Raw genomic sequence first — 21,215 nt, 5'->3', positions numbered from 1 at the left:
ATTCTAATGGTAAGGTAATTTTACATGATGATTTTAATGCTCACAACTTCAGCTGGTTTCAGTTTTATAGTTACATGGACCCAACTGGTTGAGATGCTGAGGCTTTTTCAATTACTGACGACTTCCACAGCTTGTTCATTTATCAACCAGAATACCAGACAATCCTAATTACACACCCAACACCCTTGATCTTTTTCTCACCACAACCCTTCAAAGTTCACGATCAATGTTATTGGTCCTCTGTGCATTTCAGATTCCAACTTGGTGATGATCTATTCTCCAATGGTGCCTCTCTCATATTGTCAGCTTCAGATTGTTTGCCATTATATTGCAAAATGGGATGATCTGCATGATTTTTGTTCTTCTTTTCCTTGGTTGCATTACAGTTTTAAGGAATTACATCAGTTTGGTGTAAGACAATTCGTCATAGGATAATTTTCTGTATGTGAAAATTTGGTGCATGACAGTTTAGTGTATGACACGATTTGGTGCATGACAGTTTAGTGTACAACACAATTTGATGCTTGCTATTTTGCTATATGTGACAATTTGATGAAAGACAATTTATAGCTACAACAATTTGGTGAATGAAAGAATTTGGTGTATGACAATTTAGTGCATCATATACAGATCAGAAATTAAAAAAATCAATGAAGTAAAACATTTTAAAAACTAACAGAAATTTTGGTCACTTAAACAGGAGGAATGCATAAATTTAGAAAATAATAGAAAAAAAGGCAAATAATATATTTTTTAAATAAATTTATTTTTTTGTAAAAGGTATTCAACTAGTTTCTACTTATAAGCAGGTTGGAAAGTGAGTATGCATCTGTTGTTTTCAGCATGGCTGTCTATACATATTGTAACAGCTTGACAATATGGAAGGACAAAACACTCATGTCGAAGATAATAGATGCATACTACCAATCCATGCTGCTATTCCAGGACCGTGAAATGATATCAGCCTTGATGCATGGTTGGTTTTGGGGACCCCAGATTTATATTTGTCCAGTTTAATTAAATTTTTGTAAGGGCTTGACAAACTTTTCTAAAAGAGTCAAATATAAAATTTCATGAAAATCCATGTGGATGGATGGACAAAAAAAAATAAATAATTGCTGGATTTCTATTGTTCTGATTTTAATTAAACTTGGGAGGGCTCAACAATTTTTTCTGAAGGAGCCAAATATAAAATTTTATGAAAATCCATATGCTAGGAGTTGAGTTGTTACATGCAGATGGATGAACAGACAGATGGACTTGGTGACATAATAGGTGCTTCGTACAAATATGCTAATGCCTGAAACAAAGGTGGTTAGTGCATTCTATCAAAAATAGGAACCATACTGTAATCAGTAAATAAATCATTTATAGAACAGCATGTTAAAAGAGTGCATTTTCAGTATTTCTTCTTTATACACCAAATTTTCACACAGAATTCACCAAATCAACAAATCGTCATACTGAACAAATTGTCATACACCACCTTGTTATATATGGCAAAATGTCATGGACCAAATTTTTGTGCACTGAATTGTCATGGATCAAATTGTTGCATACAGTGAATTGTCTTGTACCAAATTGATTTGGACCCTGTTTTAAGACTTCTGACCCCAATGTTTGCTCAGATCATATCAAATTATTCTTGTAGAGATGAAATCCTTTATTCTGCATTACACACTAAAATGTAGTCCCTTATCTAAACCTTGGTTTTCAAATAAATGTGCTAAGGTAAGGTAAATGTAGCATATTGTAATTGGCTTTTGTTGAACTCTCCAGCTTCATTTTCTGCCCACACTAAAGCTTGCAACAATTCTAAACTAGTTATTAATCAGTCAAAACTCAAGTTTGAACAGACTAAGAGTAGAATACTTGTTTCTTGTCCAAATAGTCATCAAGCATTCTGGGCTCTTGTGACTGGCTACAACATCTCTTCATCACTATTCCCACATCTGTTGCAACTGGAAGGTTATATAATATCCTCAGCTAAAGACAAAACTGACTTACTGGCATCCTATTTTTCTTTTAACACTCCTTTTTCTTAACTCTTCTTATCTTGGTAAACCACCTCCTGTTAAACCCAGTGCACCCTACTTAATGCCTCTTGTGGTTTTTCGACAGAAGATTATTAGAAGAAATCTGAACAATCTTGTTGCTTAGAAAGCTCCAGGTCTTCTTTATGGTATCTCTCCACTTGTTCTTAAAACCTGTGCTCTTGAACTTGTGCCTGTTTTATATTGCCTTTGTATACTTTGCTATTCCACTGGTGTTTTTTCTTCTGCTTGTAAATTTGCTCATATCCAGCCAGTTCATAAAATGGATGACTGTACTGTATATAGGTCTGGAGGCCTCATTTTAGTAAGCATGTAGATCTGGAAGGATTGCAGAGAAGGGCAATGAAATGTGGTGATTTTTGGTTTTGGTTTTTTTTAAGGAGCATTAGCAACTAAGGCCATATTGCTCCGGCGATATGCGGTTGTCATTCCCTGACCTTTCCGCATCCTCTGTATTTGGTGGTCACGGGCTCGAACCCCGGTCTAATCAAGAAGTGTGTGCTACGCACTGCTGCTCCTGCCCATCTGGCTACGGAGGCGCCGAAATGTGGTGAAAGGAACAAAAGAGGGTCTTACCAAGAAAGGTGTCAGTTCTGTGTCGTCTGGAGACTAGGCACCTTTGAGGCGATCTGATTGAGGTGTTTAAGTCTTTAAATGGATTGAGTAAGCTCATTGTTAATGGCATTCTTACTCTTGCTCAGGCTATACACATGAGGGATCAGAAATTCAAATTGAGGAAGGCTGATTTCAGGATAGTTGTGCAGAAGTTTGCCTTCAGCCAGCAAGTGAATGATTGTTGTTGAAAGAAACTTCTGTCTGTTGTATGCGTCAAAATGCTTGCTTTCTTGCATCAGTTTCCAATACTAAATCCTTTAATGACCAACTCTTAATGAGTGGCAATGTGGATTGTAAATATGCTCTGTCTTCTCTTCTAACTTCTCTACTAATGCTGGGGAACACAACATTCAGTTCTTTCCCCTACTCTTTTTCTCTTGTATATTAATCACCTTCTTCCATTGACTGGAAATCCTATCTATAGTTTTGCCGATGATAGCACATTGAATTTCACCTTCCAGTTTGAGAAACCTTGTCCTGCACAAACAGCTTCAACTTCTTGAATATCTGCTACCAATTCCTTAAATATTGATCTTCAGGTAATTTTTCAGTGGGGCAAAGATAATTTAGTTGATTTCAATCCTTCTAAATCTCAGTCCTGTCTTTTCCTCGCAAAAAAGAGTGCACCGTGCACTGCTCCTGTTTATCTTTAATAACACTGAGGTTTCTAGACAAGATCACTTATCTATATCAGGGATTACCCTGTTCTCTGATCTCTCTTAGCATAAGTACATCAATATGTTGCTTGAAAATTGATTTTTTTTTTTTTTTTGCTCTCAGTGTTACTATCCTTCTAACTACTTCTAACAACTACTCACCCTGTACAACTCTCAGATCCACCCTAATATGAAACATTATTCTCACATCTGGGGTGGTCCCCTGAAACCTCACATAAGCTTTGTGACTCTATTCAAAAGAAGGTAGCTAAGTTAATTTGTAACTTATCTCTTACAAAGGTTTTCCAACTTATGTTTTATGGAATAGCATTCCTTCCTACATATTTCCTGAAAACTGCAATGTACAGAAATTCAAGTCTGATGTCAACAAGTATCTTTTGTCTTCTCAGCTTTCAACCCATATATGGTACTAAGTGCTATAAGTTTTAATGTGTTTTTGTTTTTGGATTTTCATTAAAAAAAAATAAATAAATAAGGTTAAAACTTTTACAGATTTCTTTATTAGTCTGGTATATAACTGTTGAAAAGCATAATTTTTTTGCTCTTTCCCTAGAAATTCGATGCCATGGGGCTACTGACTGTCCCAAAAATCAACAGTGTGTAAAGGGACAGTGCCATTGTCCTCCTCCATATGTGCTAGAGGGACAAGTTTGCAAACGTAAGATTATATGCATCCACCTACAGGAATTCTTTAGTTATATTAAAATTTTTCAATTACTTTCCAGTTTAAATATCTTTTAAACTATGGATAACTAAAATCAGTTTTATCAGGTTGAATTTATATATTAATGTTTTATGTGGGTTACTAATCTCCTAATATGGATTCTTGTTATTTTTACCAAATCCCAATTGTCCAGCCTCTAACAGAAATAAAAGTAAAGTTCTTAAAATGAAAGTCTTTGAACTCTGAGTAGGAATAGCAGTTTTCCATGCCATAATACTTGGATATATTTTACTGTTTGTTATAGGTTTTTATAGAATCTGATGTTGTTGTTGTTGAGTTAGTAACATTAAAGCTACTAAGTCCATATTGTATCTAATAAGATCATGTGGGGAAACATATATAGAACCTGTTCCGTAATGATTTTTATGCCTTTTGAGTAATAGTATGTTATTCACTACTGTTTTTATTCTGATTTAATTTTAAGTCTTACTTAAGGTTGGGTATGCACAAATTTTAATTGAGAAATGCTCTGCAAAATGTCTTCATCAGTCATTATTCTATGGTTTATTTATTTAAAAAAAAATTAATTTTGTTTTGTTTAATTGATTCATTCATTTTGTTTCAAAATAAATTCAATACATCTAAAAGTTAAAAAAAATCAAAATAAATAGAAATATTAATATTGGTATTGATTTCTTCATTAATATCAAATTATTATAAATGTGTTTATAAATGATATTGATGATGGTATATCAAGCTTAATGTCCAAGTTTGCAAATGATACGAAGGTTGGTAGGGTTGTTAAGGACACTAATGACAGTACGCTGCTGCAACAGGATCTAGAAAAGTTGAGCAGATGGGCTGAGAGGTGGCAAATGAAGTTTAACATTGACAAATGTAAAGTACTACATATGGGAAGCAGTAACCCCAGAGTAACATATCAACTCTATGGTACTACACTGACAGTGGTAGAGAACGAAAAGGACCTGGGGTGTAATTGTGCAGGCAGATATGAAGTTTTCTGAGCAGTGCAGACGGTCTGCAAGAGTAGCTCATGGTGTCTTGTCAATGATATACAGGAATTTTTCTAGCAGAGATAAGGAGGTGATTATCCCCTTGTATAAGGCAATGGTCAGGCCACACTTTGAGTACTGTATACAGATATGGAGGCCTCATTTTAAGAAGGATGTAGAGCTGTTGGAACGAGTACAGAGAAGGGCAACAAGATTAGTGAATGGAACAAAGGGTTGCTCTTATGAAGAAAGGCTTAAGTTTTGCAAATTACAGTGTCTGGAGACTAGGCACCTGCGAGGTAATCTGATTGAGGTGTATAAAGCCTTGAATGGTTTGAGCATGCTCAATGCTGATGGGATTCTTCCTCTTGCTCAGAATAATCACCTGAGAGGGCATAAATTCAAATTGAGGAAAGACAGATGTAGGATAGATGTGCAGAAGTTTGCCTTTAGCCAGCGGGTAGCTGGTTGGTGGAACAGACTTCCATCTTTTGTTGTGGAAGTTGATAGCCTAAATTTAAGGCTGGGCTGGACAGGTATTTGGAAAGAATGGGGAGAGGGGGGGTGAAATGGGAGAGGTTTTTTTTTTTTTTTTTTTTGCTGATGCTGCATAAACTTGCTTTCTTGCATCATGTGTCTCTACTAATGCTAATGCTATTTGAGAGATGAATTATGAACATTAGTGCATAATCTAATATTTTTTTAATCTCTCTCATACATAGTGATATACCTTTTTCAAGAAGAGTATAAGTCTATATGGCGATGTAAACCATTTCTTTCTGTCAAAAATATATAGACCTCTTCTCAATTCTACTTCGAATCTGTACAATTTCTCTTTTTATCTAAGTGACTCCAGGTGTTTAAACTTGTATTGCCTTATAAAACAATGGATGGTAAACTGGTATTATTTTCTTTGCTATAGAAAGTATTAAGAGTATCAACCTGCAGGTACTGTTAGTCTGTCATGTCCTAATTATGATTTGAAGCAGTACATAATGACAATTTTTCTGTGGTAAAATATTATGCTGTAATCTCTTAATGATGTGTTGAATGACATTTTTTTTTATATATTTTAGTTTATCTTATAGTTTTGCTTATCTTTCACAATTGAATTATGAATTGTGAAACTCCAGTTGTTTAATTTTCAGTCCTGTTTTCCTTCTGATTATAAAGCAGTTGATTTTGGCCTTTGCTGTGTTCTTTTTTATTTATATCATAGTGATATAAATAAATATAATTCTATATGAATCTCATTTCTGATGCTATAGGTTGATTTTTCTATTGTTTTTTTGAAACAACAGAAAAATCAAACTTTAGATTTTTCTACAGTTTGAAAAATCTACTGAAGAAAAATCTATTGAAGTTTAACATTGACAAATGCAAGACACTGCATATGGGTAGTGGAAGATGAAAACATACAGAGTGCAGTGCAGAGAGACTGCCACACAACTCCTGGAATTTTGTCAGTAATATACAGGAATTTTGCCAGCAGGAATAAGGAGATGGTTATTCTGTCGTATAAGGCAATGATTATTCCATATCTTTACTGCATACAGGTCTGCAAGCCTCATTTTTAGGAAAGATGTGGATCTGTTAAAATGGGTGCAAAGAAGAGCAGTGAGATTAGTAAAGGAAACAAAAGAGTATTCTTCAGCTCTGCAAATTTCATTGTCTGGAAACTAGGCAGTACTTGCAAGGAGATCTGATTGAGGTGTATGAAGTGTTCAGTGGATTGAGTAAGCTCAATTCTGGTGCCATCCTTCCTCTTGCTCTGACTATATATATGAGGAAGCATAATTTAAATTGAGGAAGGATGGTTACAGGATAGATGTGCAGAAATTTGTCTTCAGCCAGCTGGTAGTTGATTGTTGAAGCAAGCTTCTATCTGGTATTGTAGAAGTGAGTCATCTTAGTGCAGTGGACAGAAGATATGGGAAATATTTTTTTTGGCTGATGCTGTATGAGCTTGCTTTCTTACATTATTATAAATACTAATACTAATAAACAACTCAAACTAAAGAATATTTTGATTCTTTCTTTTTGCCTTTTTAAGATTTATATTATTTTTAGTTTATTAAATTATATTAAATATTTATGCCTTACTTTTCTAGATCCTTGTGATTGGTATCAGTGTGGTCAGTATGCCACTTGTTCTTTATCTCCTGAGGGACGACCTAGATGTGAATGTATTGGTGGTTGCACGGGGGATCCAAATACAGGATGCTTAGGTGAATTTTAGATTATAATCACTATTTGCTGAGTTGGTAAAATTTTAACTGAAATTTTATTGCTTAACTAACTTTACAATGGCGCAAGTAATGTATAATAATTTTTTGTAAAGAAGTACTTAATAATTTCAGAAACTTTAACTTATTACATGTAGATAGGCCAAATGTTTCCAAACCTTCTGGTTCCCTTGTCAGTGGTGTATAACATAAAAATATTAAAAAAATCAACAAGCACTTATTGCAAACACATATTGCTGTTCTGACAAACATATAGAATAGTAAGGAATCATGGGTCTCTAAAGCACTTATATAACAAAAGAGCCAAGAGATTCTCTACTACAAAATCTCATTGGACAGCCTGAGGAACTCAAAGGTTGACTTGTAGGATGGAGCACTAAAATGCTGAGCACATCAGATGGAGAAACTATTTTGGAATTACCATGGGAAAAATGTCCATTGTTAAGCTGGGAGATTTATTTGCCGAGTATCAAGAGTTTGGAGTGCCGCCTGCCTAATACTAGAGTTAGAACTGTTCTGCTTGATTAGTAGAAAAGTGTGGCTTCCAATTGTGTTGTGTAGAGGTCTGTATTTTGTGGGAGAGAGAGTTAGCCATTCGGGGAGATGAAACTGTTCTTGTGTTTCTGTTGACAGTTTTAGTCAAATCCTTTTATATATGGTATGCTTCTAAAAAGTACTTTGGCCTATGGTGGTGTGTGGCATTTAGGATTTTGAGGTTAAAGGCTATCACAGTGGTGTGTGTGTGCACCACAATGCTTCTTTGTTGTATGTTCCTATTCTTTTTGTGGTTTACACAATTTATCTATTTTTAAGTGTAAAGAGCCCGCAGAGCCCTTCGCATATAAAAACAGTGAGTTACATATAGAAATAAACAGTCTCCTACAGTTACAGTCCAATGTGTAAACATTTCTCATGTTTACTAGCTGGATGTAACTTTCATCCAAGAGGGCATCACAGTTTTCCATCCTACAAGTCAACCCTTAGATTTCTCAGGCTGTCCAATCAGAGTTTGTTGTTTTGGAGAATCACCAGGCTTCTTTGTTGCAGGATTTTAGCGACTCATGACTCCCAATCTTTTTTTTTTTATGTTCATCAGAGTAGCATTGGATAAATGCTTGTTGAGCTTTTTTATTATTTTTATGTTATTCACTGTTGATGGGGGAACAAGAGAGTTCTGAAATATTTGGTCTAATAATGTATAATTGTTAAGCTTTTTATAAGTTATGTCCTTTCAGTGCAGAGTAGTATATTATTTTATAAATTGTTCATTACTCTATTCTTAATGATGTCCTTCAACTTTTATATTGAATAACTTAATTACAGATTTGAAAATACCCATTTATATTTTCAGATATAAATGAATGTACTGCTGACTTACCCCTTGATCCAAACGGACCATGTTCTGTTGGAGCTATTTGTATTAATTTAATTGGAGGTTACCAGTGTGAATGTCCATCTAGATCCAAAGGAGATCCTTATGAAGGAGGATGTAAGTATTATATTTTAATGCTTTTAAATATGTTATCTATTTCAACGATGCTGTGCAGTGAAAAGTAGAATGTTGGGTTTATGTCATCTAAGATTACTTGCAGTAAAGGAAAGATGATGGGGGATGGTATATTACAATGCTGAGAAACTTTAAAAAAAATAGGCAACTTAAATTGACAAGAAAGTCTTGTTGCCTCATCATGGGTGCTCCAACCTACCTCTTACAAATTAGAAATCTAGGACTGGCAATACGCCATATGGGAAAGTTTTTTGAACTATGTGGATGACTTTTATTTATTTCAATATGTTAAAGAAAGTATGGGGAGCCTCTAATATTTTCAATCTGGTTCTCATTAAGGATCCAAATTGCATCAAAAGCTTGGATAGTAGTAGCACCAGTAGCAGGTACTGATTGCAATGTCATAAAAATTGGTAGTGACTAAAGAGATTTCTGTCATAAAAGAAAAAGGTAAAGGATTTTCTTTTCTTTTCTTTTCAAAAATATCTCAATAAACTGTAGATCCCTTTCTTGAAAGTGATATGTAATAGATTGAGATGTTTGGACTCTATTAACTGGAGAGACAACTACAAACTGTCGGATACAAGTTCATTGTAGGAAGTATTCAAGGAATTTATTCTGGAAGCCACAAATGCATTCATTCCAGTATAGAGGTTCCACAAAAGAATGTCAAAATGGATGAGAAGAGGGGTTAGGATTCTAACTGAGTAAATCAAAAAAGCATGGGACATTTACAGACTATCATGGAACACTGATTTACAGTATATGAGTATTATAATCATATACTTAACAAAAATACTGTGGGATAAGAAGGCAGAGTATGAGAAATTGCTAGTAAAGAGAGCTAAGAATGGGAATGAGGATTTAAACTTGTATGTAAATATAAGTTTAAATATGTAATTGAAGTGGAAGAATCATAGGAAGCTCAGTAGAAGTGGCAGACAAATTGAATAAGCAGTTTTGCAATATTTGCAGTTGAAAAACTGTTTGTATATGTGTGTGGGGGGACAACAATGACAAGGAGTCAGATTGTTATAAAATAAATGATAATGATCTGCAAGAATATTCGGCGCCTCCGTAGCCAGGTGGGCAGGAGCAGCAGTGCATAGCACACACACTTCTTAATTAGACCGGGTTTCAAGCCCGTGACCACCAAATACGGAGGATGCAGAAAGGTCAGGGAATGACCACCACATATCCCCGGAGCAATATGGCCTTAGTTGCTAATGCTCCTAAAAACCAAATAACAAACAAACAAAACAAGCACGAATATTCCATCTGAAAAGTTACTCAAATCAAGGGAAAGTAAAGCCTACGGAGTGGATTGTGTACATCCTGTTATACTAATAAAAGGCTGCATGTGAGTGCATCAGCCTATTGAAGATATTGATGAGAACATCATTAGATGCAGGACATTCTGCTTGGATGGAAGAAGTACCCCCCCCTCCAGTCTACAAGAGAGTTGCAAAAGACATGATGAATAACTATACACCAGTGAGCTTGACTTCAGTAGTGGATAAGATCATGGAGGCTGTGATTAAAGAATGCAATGCAGGACCATCTTGATAGGAATGACTGGCTTAATGGATCACCAGCATGGGTTCACAAAAAAAAAAAAAAAAAGTTTTGGCTAACCAGTCTGGTTAATTACTGCAACAAAGTCATAAAACAATGGATGCAAGAAACAACTTTGATATTGTTGTTTGACCTTAGTAAAGCTTTTTATACAGTTCTGCATGAAATTATTTTATATAAACTGGAGCAAATTGGGATTTCTGGAAAGATTTTTCATTGGATCAGGGCTTGGCTAAAGGATGGGAAACAGAAGGTAGTCATAAATAGATATTCTTCAGGGTGGACCAGGATGGCAAGTGGAGTCCCTCAATGATCATTGCTGGGGACCTTTCTGTTTCTAATCTTTCTTAATGACATTGACAAAGGTTTACAAGGGAAGATGCCAAAATTTGCTGATGATTTGAAAGTAGGAAGGGTGGTTAATGTTAAGAATCTGGCCATATTTATTCAGAATGATTTCAATTAATTGCAGATAATGTCTGAAAAATGATGTCTAAAATTTAATGCTTCTAAATAGCATTATGGAAACAAACGTCTCTCTTACCAAGAAAGGTTTAAGTTCTGCAAATTGGAAATTGCATCTGGAGACTAACCACCTGTGAGGTTGTTGTTGTTGTTATTTGGTTTTTAGGAGAATTAGCAACCAAGGCCATATTGCTCCGGGGATATGCGGTGGTCATTCCCTGACCTTTCTGCATCCTCCATATTTGGTGGCTCATGGGCTCGAACCCCGGTCTAATCAAGAAGCATGTGCTATGCACTGCTACTCCTGCCCACCTGGCTACAGAGGCGCCAACTTGTGAGTTGATCTGATTGAAGTGTATAAGGTCTTGAATGGATTGAACAGGCTCAATGCTGATGGGATTCTTGCTCTTGCTCAGATTACAAACCTGAGGGGCCATAAATTCAAATTGAGGAAAGACAGTTGTAGAATAGATGTGTGGAAATTTGCCTTTAGCCGATGGGTAGTTGATTGCTGGAACATACTTCCATTTGTTGTTCTGGAAGTTGATAGCTTAAATAAATTCAAGGAAGAACTGGACAAACTTTTGGAGCGAATGGATGGTTAAAATGGGAGGGGTTTTTTTTTGGCTGATGCTGCATAAGCTTGCTTTCTTGCATCATATGCCTCTGCTAATGCACTCAAAAACTCCATTTGCAATGAAAGTTAGAACACTGTACTCACTTCTGATCCCATGTTCCAAATTTTGACCAATGTCCTAAGATGATACCTCACATTTAAGAATAAAAGTTACATATGTAAAGAAATCTAAAAACATTTTAATCACTTCACAGGACTGTTGTCATAACTCGTCACACTGGCTGATACCTCACATTTAAGAATAAAAGTTACATATGTAAAGAAATCTAAAAACATTTTAATCAATTCACAGGACTGTTGTCATAACTTGTCACACTGACTAAATTTATATTGGTGAAAATGGTACAGCCATCTGCAGGTTCATTTTAAATGCAAAATGAAAATGGCATTAATTAACCTTTACCATAGTTATGTATAGATATATTTTTGTGCATGGGCCTGAGGAATATGTATGTGCATATAGGTTTTCAACGTAATTCCATTATGTTCCAAATAATGTTTCAGAGTATGTTGCAATCCTGTAAGTACTGCCATTTCTTATTTGTGTTTCTAAGTAATTGGAGATTCAGTTTTAATAAATGCTAACACGAATATAGATTTTAAAATCAAAGGAGGTCATTGTGCTTGTCAGCCATTTTTGTCTGATTTCGACTTACAAAAGCTGAAATTCAGATCCAGAAGTTGGTGAAATTAAATAAAGTGATACATACACCGATGAGTCAAAACAGTATGACCACCTACCTAATATGATGTTGGTCCTCCACATGCAGCCAAAACAGCTCGTACCAGGCGAGGCATGGATGCTACAAGATTTCTAAATGTGTCTTGTGGTATCTGGTACCAACATGTAACCAGCAGGTCTTTTAATTCCTGTAAGGTCCGTGTTTGAGACACCACAGATCGGAGTTGCTGTTCCAACACAAACCATAGATGCTCAATGTGATTGATGTCTAGGGAATTTGGAGGCCAGGGCAATACCTGGAAGTCTTCCTTATGTTCTGCGAACCAGTCTCAAACAATCCGGGCGGTATGGCATGGCACATTATCCTGCTGAAAGATGGCACCTCCAGAGGGGGAAGACCGTTGCCATGAAAGGATGTACCCGGTCAGCAACAATGTTTAGGCAGGTGGTAGATGTCAGAGTGTCCGGCACATGGATGACTGGACCCAGGATATCCCAGAAGAACATTGCCCAAAGCATGACACCGCCACCACCGGGTTGTTTTCATTCCATGGTGCATCCAGGTGCCATCACTTCCCCAGGTAAACGATGCACACGTACCTGGCCATCCACATAGTGCAACAGGAAACATGATTCATCGGACTAGATGACCTTCTTTCAATCACTCAAGGTCCATTTTCGGTGCTTGGTGCCCATTGTAGACGCTGTCGCTAGTGAACCATGGTTAGCATGGGCACTTGGAACAGCCTGCGGCTACGCACCCCCATTTTCAGCAGGATTCGATGTACTGTGTGTGTGTTGTGACACATTACTCCCATCACCAGCATTCCAATTACTGGCTAGTTGCGCCACAGTTGCCCTTCTGTTGCCACGTACCATCCAGGAGAGCCTTTGTTCACCTCAAGCATCGATGAGTGTTGTGGTCATCCAACACCTTGCTGGTGGTTTGTGGGTTTTCCTCCTTGGACCACTTTCGGTAGGTACTAACCGCAGCTGACTGTTAATACCCCACCAGCTGTGCTGTTTCGGATATGCTCTGACCCAGTCATCTGGCCATTACAATTTGGCCTTTGTCAAACATGCTTAAGTCCGCTGCTTTTCCCATCTGAAGAACAAGAGTAACACTGATTAACAGAGCTCAGTATCAGGTGTTTTTTATACCATGCCCTGACCCACGCAAACTCCGTAGTTCTCCTGCATTGCTTCGATTTGCATAAAAACTCGCTAGTCATAATGTTTTGGCTCATTGGTGTATATAGATGTTGGTTGATTCAGAGATTTCTTAGGCGCATCAGCAACTATGGCCATAGTGCGCTTCTGTTTTGAGCACTGGCCATCCATTTACTACCCCAAAAACTCATGAATTTCATCTATCCATCTCCGCCTTTGTCTTCCAGGTTTTCTTCTAGCTCCTCTTGGGTACCATTCTGTTATTTTCTTAGTCCATCTGTCATCATGTCTTCGAGCTATGTGTCCTGCCCAAGACCATTTTAGTTCTTAAGTTTTGATAAGAATGTCCTTTACTTGAGTTTGCTGCCTAATCCATGTGTTTCTCTTCTTATCTAACAGTCTGATTCCCAGTATAATTCGTTCCATTCTTCGCTGTGTAGTTCTTAGCTTCTCTTCCATTCTTTTGGTGAGTGCCCAAGTTTCACTTCCATAAGTCATGGTGGGGAGTATACATTGATTCATTATTTTACATTTCAGACAAACTGGGATATTGCTCTTCAGTATGTGATTATATTTCCTGAATGCTATCCATCCAAAATTTATTCTTCTCTTGACTTCCAGCCATTTATCATTATTACAGCTAATAACTTGTCCCAGATAAGTATATGACTCCACCTTTTCAATTACTGCTCCTTCAATCATTATTTCCCTTTCCGTGGCATACTTGTTTATTATTACTTTTGTTTTAGCCATATTCATCTTTAGTCCAAAATCCTTACTAACTGTGCATAACTGATTAAGATTTTCCTCTAATTCTTTGGGATCATGGCTTATGACCACAATGTCATCTGCAAATCGTAAATGGTTTAGGTACTCTCCGTTCACATTGACTCCTTTCTGCGACCAATCTAATCTTCTGAAAGCTTCCTCAAGGGCAGCAGTAAACAGCTTCGGAGATATTGTGTCTCCTTGTCGAACTCCTTTCTCGATTTTAAATTTGCTACTGTCTTTGTCTAGTCTAATAAAGGATGTAGCACTCTCATATATTTTCTTCAAAATCATAATATATGGAGTATCTATGCCTTGTCTTTCCAGTGCCCGAAACATTGCCTTATGCTGTATGGAATCAAATGCCTTTTCATAATCCACAAATGCCAGGCATAATGGTGTTTTATATTCTTTTGCTTTCTCCATTAGCTGTGATATTACGTGAAGGTGATCCATAGTTGAGAATCCTGTCCTAAAGCCAGCTTGCTCTTTTGGTTGATTCTCATCAAGTATTCTTTCTAATCTGTTAGTAATGACCCTTGTGAACAACTTGTAGATATGGGATAACAAGCTAATTGGTCTATAATTTCCAATTTCTGATTTATCTCCTTTCTTATGCAGCAAAACTATGATTGCATTATTCCACTGCTTAGGCATCGCACCTCTTCTAATGCACTTTGTGAAGAGCCTTGCCAGTTTTTGTGTTATGTCTCTTCCTCCCAATTTTAACAACTCTACAGTAACTTCATCTTCCCCCGGGGCTTTCCGATTCTTCATTTTCTTCAATGCATGTTCTACCTCATCAGGAAGAATATCGGGTATGTCGTATGTGTTGCTACTTTGCAATCCATCTTCCCCACTGCTGGTATCATTCCCTCGCTCCTTGTATAATTCTCTATAGTAGTCTTCTGCTATTTGAATTATGCCTTCTCTGCTGTTTATAAGTACACCATCGCTATGCTTCAGTTTCAGTATCATTTGTCTTTCTGTATTACTGCTCATGGCTGCTGATTTAAATCCTTTGTTTTCCCTTAATGCTTGTTCTACTTTTCTTGTGTTAAATCTTCTTATGTCCTCTCTGAGTCTCTTTCTAATGATTTTGCATAACTCAGTATACTCAATTTTCTCCCTGTCAGTGTTTTTCTTGCTCTTCATTTGTCGTCTTTGGTTCATCATGACAAGTGTTTCTTGACTAATTTTTTCTTCTTTGGATTTCTGTTTCCCTATAGGTTTCTTGGGCTTTATCACTTTCAAAAAGTTGTAATATTCCTCGTCGATATCTTGGTCCTCAGCAGTCTGCAGAAGCTCATACTTGTTCTTAAGTTCCAGTACATACTGCTTTTTCTCCTCTTCTGTTATCTCAAAGACCTTTGTATTATTTACTCGAGTCAGTTTTTTCCTTTCCTTTCCTACATCTATATCAAGTGTACATCTTACCATTCTGTGATCACTTCCAACATTTACCTTATTCAGGACGGTAACATCATTCACAATATATCATCTGTTAGTGAGGATGAAGTCGATTTCATTAGTTGTTAATCCATTTGGACTCTTCCATGTCCATTTTCTGTTCACCCTTTTCTTGAAAAAAGTGTTCATTACTGACATTCCTTGAGATTCTGCAAATTCCACAAGTCTTTCACCTCTTTTATTTCTTTCACCAATTCCAAAATTTCCTATAGTTCCTCTTTCTGCGCTGTTTTGCCTTTTTCCAACCTTAGCATTGAAGTCCCCCATAATAATAGTGTAGTGGGTTTTCTGCTCATCTAGAAGACTCTCAATTTCAGTGTACATTTCTTCAACCTCTTCATCATCATGGCTCGATGTTGGTGCATAAATTATTATAATCTTTAGCTTGTACCTCTTAGAAATCTTGAGTATTAGTCTTGACACCCTTGGTGATGTACTTTTGAATTCCAAAATGTTGTTTTTAAAATCTTTATGGACCAGAAACCCAACTCCACCTTCACTCCTTTCACTGTTTCCATTGGTGTACAGCAGATTTCCACTTGATAAACTTATAAGTGATTCATTTTTTTCTTCTTGTTTCAGCCAAACCGATGATATTCCAATTCACATTTTCTAATTCCTTTTCCAGCTCTAATATCCTGTCTTCACCGATGAGTGATTGTACGTTATAACAGGCCAAGTTCAATTTCCGTGCATGGGAGCCTGGTCGTACCCAGAGATTCTTAGCGCCCTCTGCTTCCACTCTGATCCTCTCGCTGCCGTAAGAGGGAGAGTGAAAGCTGCTGGGGACTGAGGGCCATTTGTATTGTTGTGCTCTCATTGCTGGAGGGTTTGGTCTTTTCCTCTTCACGCTGACCAGGCGTCTTGAAGAGAACCACTCTACACGTTCGTTGCCACCTAAGTGACGTAACAGGGCTTACCATTGAGAAGGTGTGCATGAGTGGATTTTAGGGAGGCAGGCCAACCGGACTTCTCCTAAATCTTCTGTAATAGAGAGATATTGGATCCATCAGTGTTTTTGGCTGAGTGTCTGATAACACACAGGATACCTGTTCCCCTCTAAAAGATAGTATTACATTAAAAAAGAAATTGATTTTTTTTTTTCAATTTTCAAATTCTTTTACTATTGTTTTATGATTTTCTTTGCAAAATTTTTAAAAATTATAATCTGATTTTCGAAGTAATTTTGCTGTAATATTAATATTTTGGACAGAGCAAATAGTAAAATAACAAATTAATATTAAAAGATTTATCTATGAATTTTCAAAATTTCATGAAGAAAACACTCACTGCTCAGGGTCCAGACATATTCAAGAAACTTTCTCCAGAAAAGTTTAATAAAACTCTGTCAGGCCTGCAGTGTCATATTTAATATTGGATATTATAGTAGCAAATCCAATTATTTTCTGAATTGATTGATTGTCAGATGGGCTTACCAAGGAATAAAATTACTCGGAAATGGGATTCGTTGACAGGAGCTTTGAGGCAAATGAATTCATAATGATAACATTTCCCATTGGTGCATATAAATGACAACTGTGAAGCAAGATAGATTTGGTTAATGATCAGTCACTTGACACACAATTGGCAAAGTATGATCAAAGCATGAACCACAATTAGCCAAAACCAACTGTTTACAATTCAGAAAACAGTGACTCAGAAACTTAGAGAAATCAACGAATGGCAAAGCTGAAAATCACAAGATTCTCCTGTATGTGTATTAATAATATATTTTATAACAAACATAAAAATATTCATTCATTAAAATTTTTTATTAATAGCAATTTACATGCCCTGAATTATTTCTGTTGCAATTTTTTTATTATTTTTAATAGATAATTTTCTTTTCACATAAATTCTTGCATGATAAACATAGGTCAAGGGGCACCTGATTGTTCTAGTAATAGCCAATGTCCACATAATGCTGTATGTGATACAAGGGGAGGAATTTGTGTTGGTAAGTATTGCATAAAAATAATAACATACTTGTAGTTTTTTTTTTAAAAATAGAGATTTGCAATTTTATGCTGTGTAGTCCTTTTTTTTTTTTTTTTAAAATTTGTGATGTTGTTTCAGTATTTTTGAATTTATTATGTAAATGGCTAATTACTGGAAAAATATTTCTGTAATTTATTATTATCTAAATATAAATGCTAAAAATTAAAATTTATCTCAATTAATTGTAAAAGTTGTATAATTTTATATAATTTTTGTGAAATAATGTATCATTAATCATTAATTTTTTTAGATCCATGTGCAACAGCCTTTTGTGGTCAGAATGCTGACTGTTATTCTGAAAACCATAAAGCCATTTGTAAATGTCGCCCTGGTTATGCTGGGAATCCCAGTAGTCTTGAGAAAGGATGTGTGTCACGTAAGTATCTTTTTAAAAATTGTTGGAAATTATTAAGTGAGGTGTAACTATGGTTAATGACTAATATGATATTTCCAATCCACATAATCCAGCTCATTAAGTTACCATGCCAGGAACAGGAAGGAACCAACAGGGGAAGCACAGACATTTTAAAAATCAGTAAAGGTGTCAGGCAGGGCTGCATTTTGTCACCTCACCTTTTTAATTTTTATGCCAAAGATATCATGCATGAAACTTTGGGAGATTTAGACACTGGAATCAAAATTGCAAGGTGATCTAATTGAGGTGTATAAGGCCTTGAATGGAATGAGCAAGTGCAATGCAAATGGGATTTTTCCTCTTGCTCAGATTACTCACCTGAGGGGACATAAATTCAAATTGAGGAAAGACAATTGTAGAATAGATGTGCGAAAATTCGCCTTTAGCCAGCGGGTGGTTGATAGTAGGAACAAACTTGTTGTAATGGAGGTCAGTAACTTAAATAAGTTCAAGGCAGAACTAGACAAACATTTGGAGTGAATAGATGGGTGAAGTGGGACGGGGGGATGTTTTTTTGGCTGATGCTATATAAACTTGCTTTCTTGCATCATATATGCTACTAATGCTAATGCGCGAAACTTTTGGAGATTTAGACACTGGCATTAAAATTGGAGGACTGAATATAAAAAACCTTCGTTATGCAGATGATACTATGCTAATTTGCAATCCAAGGATAATCTGAAAGAAACTCTAAGGAGAGTATGTGAAGCAAATAAGAAAAAAAGGACTGTTTCTGAATGTGAGTAAAACTAAAATATTGGTGATTGGTGATAATCTCAGTTCCAGCAAAGTAAAGGTTAATAGGCAAGATATTGAAGAAGTTGATGAATTTGATTACTTAGGATCAAAAATAAATAAAAATGGTGACTGTTCAAATGATGTAAAGAGAAGACAGACAATTGCTAAAACGTTGGTCACTGATCTGACGAAATTATGGTGAGATCAAGATCTGTCCCTGAAGACGAAACTGAGAATCATTGATTTGATAATTTTTCCAGTTGCCACATATGGATGTAAAGGATTTAGTTTGAAAAGAGTTGAAAGGAAGAAAATTGAGGCATTTAAATTTGTGGTGTTGCAGAGGAATACTGTGCATTTCTTGCCTTGATCGAAGATCAGATGAGTGGGTATTGAATAAAATTGGCAGGCATAAAATTCTTCTTCATAATATCAATAGAAGAAAACTCTTTGGACACATAGAAAGGAGGGATAACTTTCTGTTGAAGATAAAGTTCTGTAATGGAAGGAAAATTTGAGAGGAAGGAGAGCAGAGGAAGACCTGCAAGTAGGTGGAAGGATGGGATCAGTGACCTCCCGGGCATGACAGTTTGCGATGCCGCTCATAGAGCGTAAGATTAACAGCATTAGCAAGGGCACATGACGCAAGAAAGCAAGCCTATATAGCATCAGCAAAAAAACACACACACACACACACACACACACACACACACACACACACACACACACACACACACACACACACACACACACACACATACATACCCTTCTCATTTCACCCATCCACTTGCTCCAAATGTTTGTCTAGTTCTGCCTTGAATCTGTTTAAGCTATCAACTGCTACGACAGATGGAAGTTTGTTCCAGCAATCAACCACCTGCTGGCTAAAGGCAAACTTCCGCACATCTCTCCTACAACTGTCTTTCCTCAGTTTGAATTTATGCCCAATCAGGCAACTATTCTGAGCAAGAGGAAGAATCCCATCAGCATTGAGCATGCTCAAACCATTCAAGGCTTTATACACCTCAATCAGATCACCTCGCAGGTGCCTAGTTTCCAGACACTGTAATTTGCAAAACTTAAGCCTTTCTTTATAAGGTTCCAGATCTGTATACAGTACTCAAGGTGTGGCCTGACCATTGCCTTATACAAGGGGATAATCACCTCCTTATCCCTGCTAGAAAAATTCCTGTATATCATTGACAAGACATCATGAATTACCCTTGCAGACCGTCTGCACTGCTCAGAAAACTTCATATCTGCCTGCACAATTATCCCAAGGTCCTTTTCACTCTCTACCACTGCCAGTGTAGTACTACACAGTTGATACGTTACTCTGGGGTTACTGCTTCCCATATGCAGTACTTTACAATAGTCAATGTTAAACTTCAGTTGCCACCTCTCAGCCCATCTGCTCAACTTTTGTAGATCCTGTTGCAGCAGCGTACTGTCATTAATGTCATTAACAACCCTGTCGACCTTCGTATCATCTGCAAACTTAATTACAAATTAAGCCTGATATACCATCATCAATATCATTGATGAATACAGAAAACAACAATGGACCCAACACTGAACCCTGGGGAACTCCACTAATAACATTAGTCCATGAAGAGCAGTGTCCATTGATTACCACTCTCTGTCTTCTCCCACTCAACCATCCCTTTATCCATAGCAGCAATTTGCCTCCAATGCCACACTGCTCGAATTTGTGCAATAGTCTTCCATGCGCAACAGTGTCAAAAACTTTCCTGAAATCCAAATATATGATATCAAAATTATTCTTTGCATCCAGTTCTTTTGTGACTACATCATAGTATCCAATCAAATGGGTCAGACAAGACTTCCCGTTAACAAACCCAGCTGTGTCTGAGCTATAACGGAAGTCTTGTCGAGATGATCCTGCAATGCTTCTTTAACCAGTGTCTCCATTAATTTCCCTGGAACAGAAGTTAAACTAGCAGGTCTGTAATTACTTGTGTCTCCCTTTGATCCTCCTTTGTAGATTGGGGTCACATTTGCACATCTCTAGTCCATGGGTACCTCCCCTGAGCCCAAGGAAGCTCTCGTAATTATGGCTAAGGGTTTGCTTACTTATTTTGCTGCCTCCTTTAATATAACTGGGTAGATTCCATCTACCCCAGGTGCCTTTCTTATGTTTATCTTCAACAATTTCTCCTACACTTTACTCTCAGTTAAGATTATCTAGCTTACTGCCAGAGTTTAATACACCTCTGGCATTCCCCTCCCTGAATAACTCCTCATGTGTGAATGTAGATGCAGAATATTCATTTAGTTTGTTAGCTACCTGAGCAGTATCATCAACAGTTGAACCATCAATATCCAGTGGACCAATCTGATTCATCCTCTTCCTTATTACATAAGTAAAAAACTCTTTTCTGTTTTTCTTTGCATCCTTTGCCAAAGATTTCTTGTAATCTGCCTTTGCTGCCTAACCTCCCAAATTTGTGACTTGGTTACAGACCAGTTTATATCTATCATAGGCTTCTGTATCACCTGT

The 21,215-nt window shown here is 36.7% G+C and overlaps 1 protein-coding gene across 3 annotated transcripts in view; it reads left to right on the top strand.

The window, feature by feature from the left end:
- LOC150088897 (uncharacterized) overlaps positions 1–21,215 on the top strand; it is a 599,507-nt gene that overhangs the window by 163,898 nt on the left and 414,394 nt on the right. For all 3 annotated transcript variants that reach the window (XM_090369705.1, XM_090369706.1, XM_090369707.1), the window contains 5 exons: positions 3,900–4,004; positions 7,135–7,251; positions 8,621–8,758; positions 17,420–17,500; positions 17,792–17,917. In XM_090369705.1, coding sequence (XP_090225831.1) covers positions 3,900–4,004; positions 7,135–7,251; positions 8,621–8,758; positions 17,420–17,500; positions 17,792–17,917 — 567 coding nt within the window. The remainder of the gene's footprint in view (positions 1–3,899; positions 4,005–7,134; positions 7,252–8,620; positions 8,759–17,419; positions 17,501–17,791; positions 17,918–21,215) is intronic.

This window comes from Mastigoproctus giganteus, chromosome 3, assembly GCF_048544385.1.
Source record: "Mastigoproctus giganteus isolate SK-2022 chromosome 3, ASM4854438v1, whole genome shotgun sequence".
Lineage (NCBI taxonomy): Eukaryota > Metazoa > Arthropoda > Arachnida > Uropygi > Thelyphonidae > Mastigoproctus > Mastigoproctus giganteus.
The sequence above is the reverse complement of the archived record's forward strand: the minus strand, read 5'-3'. Positions and strand labels throughout refer to the sequence as shown.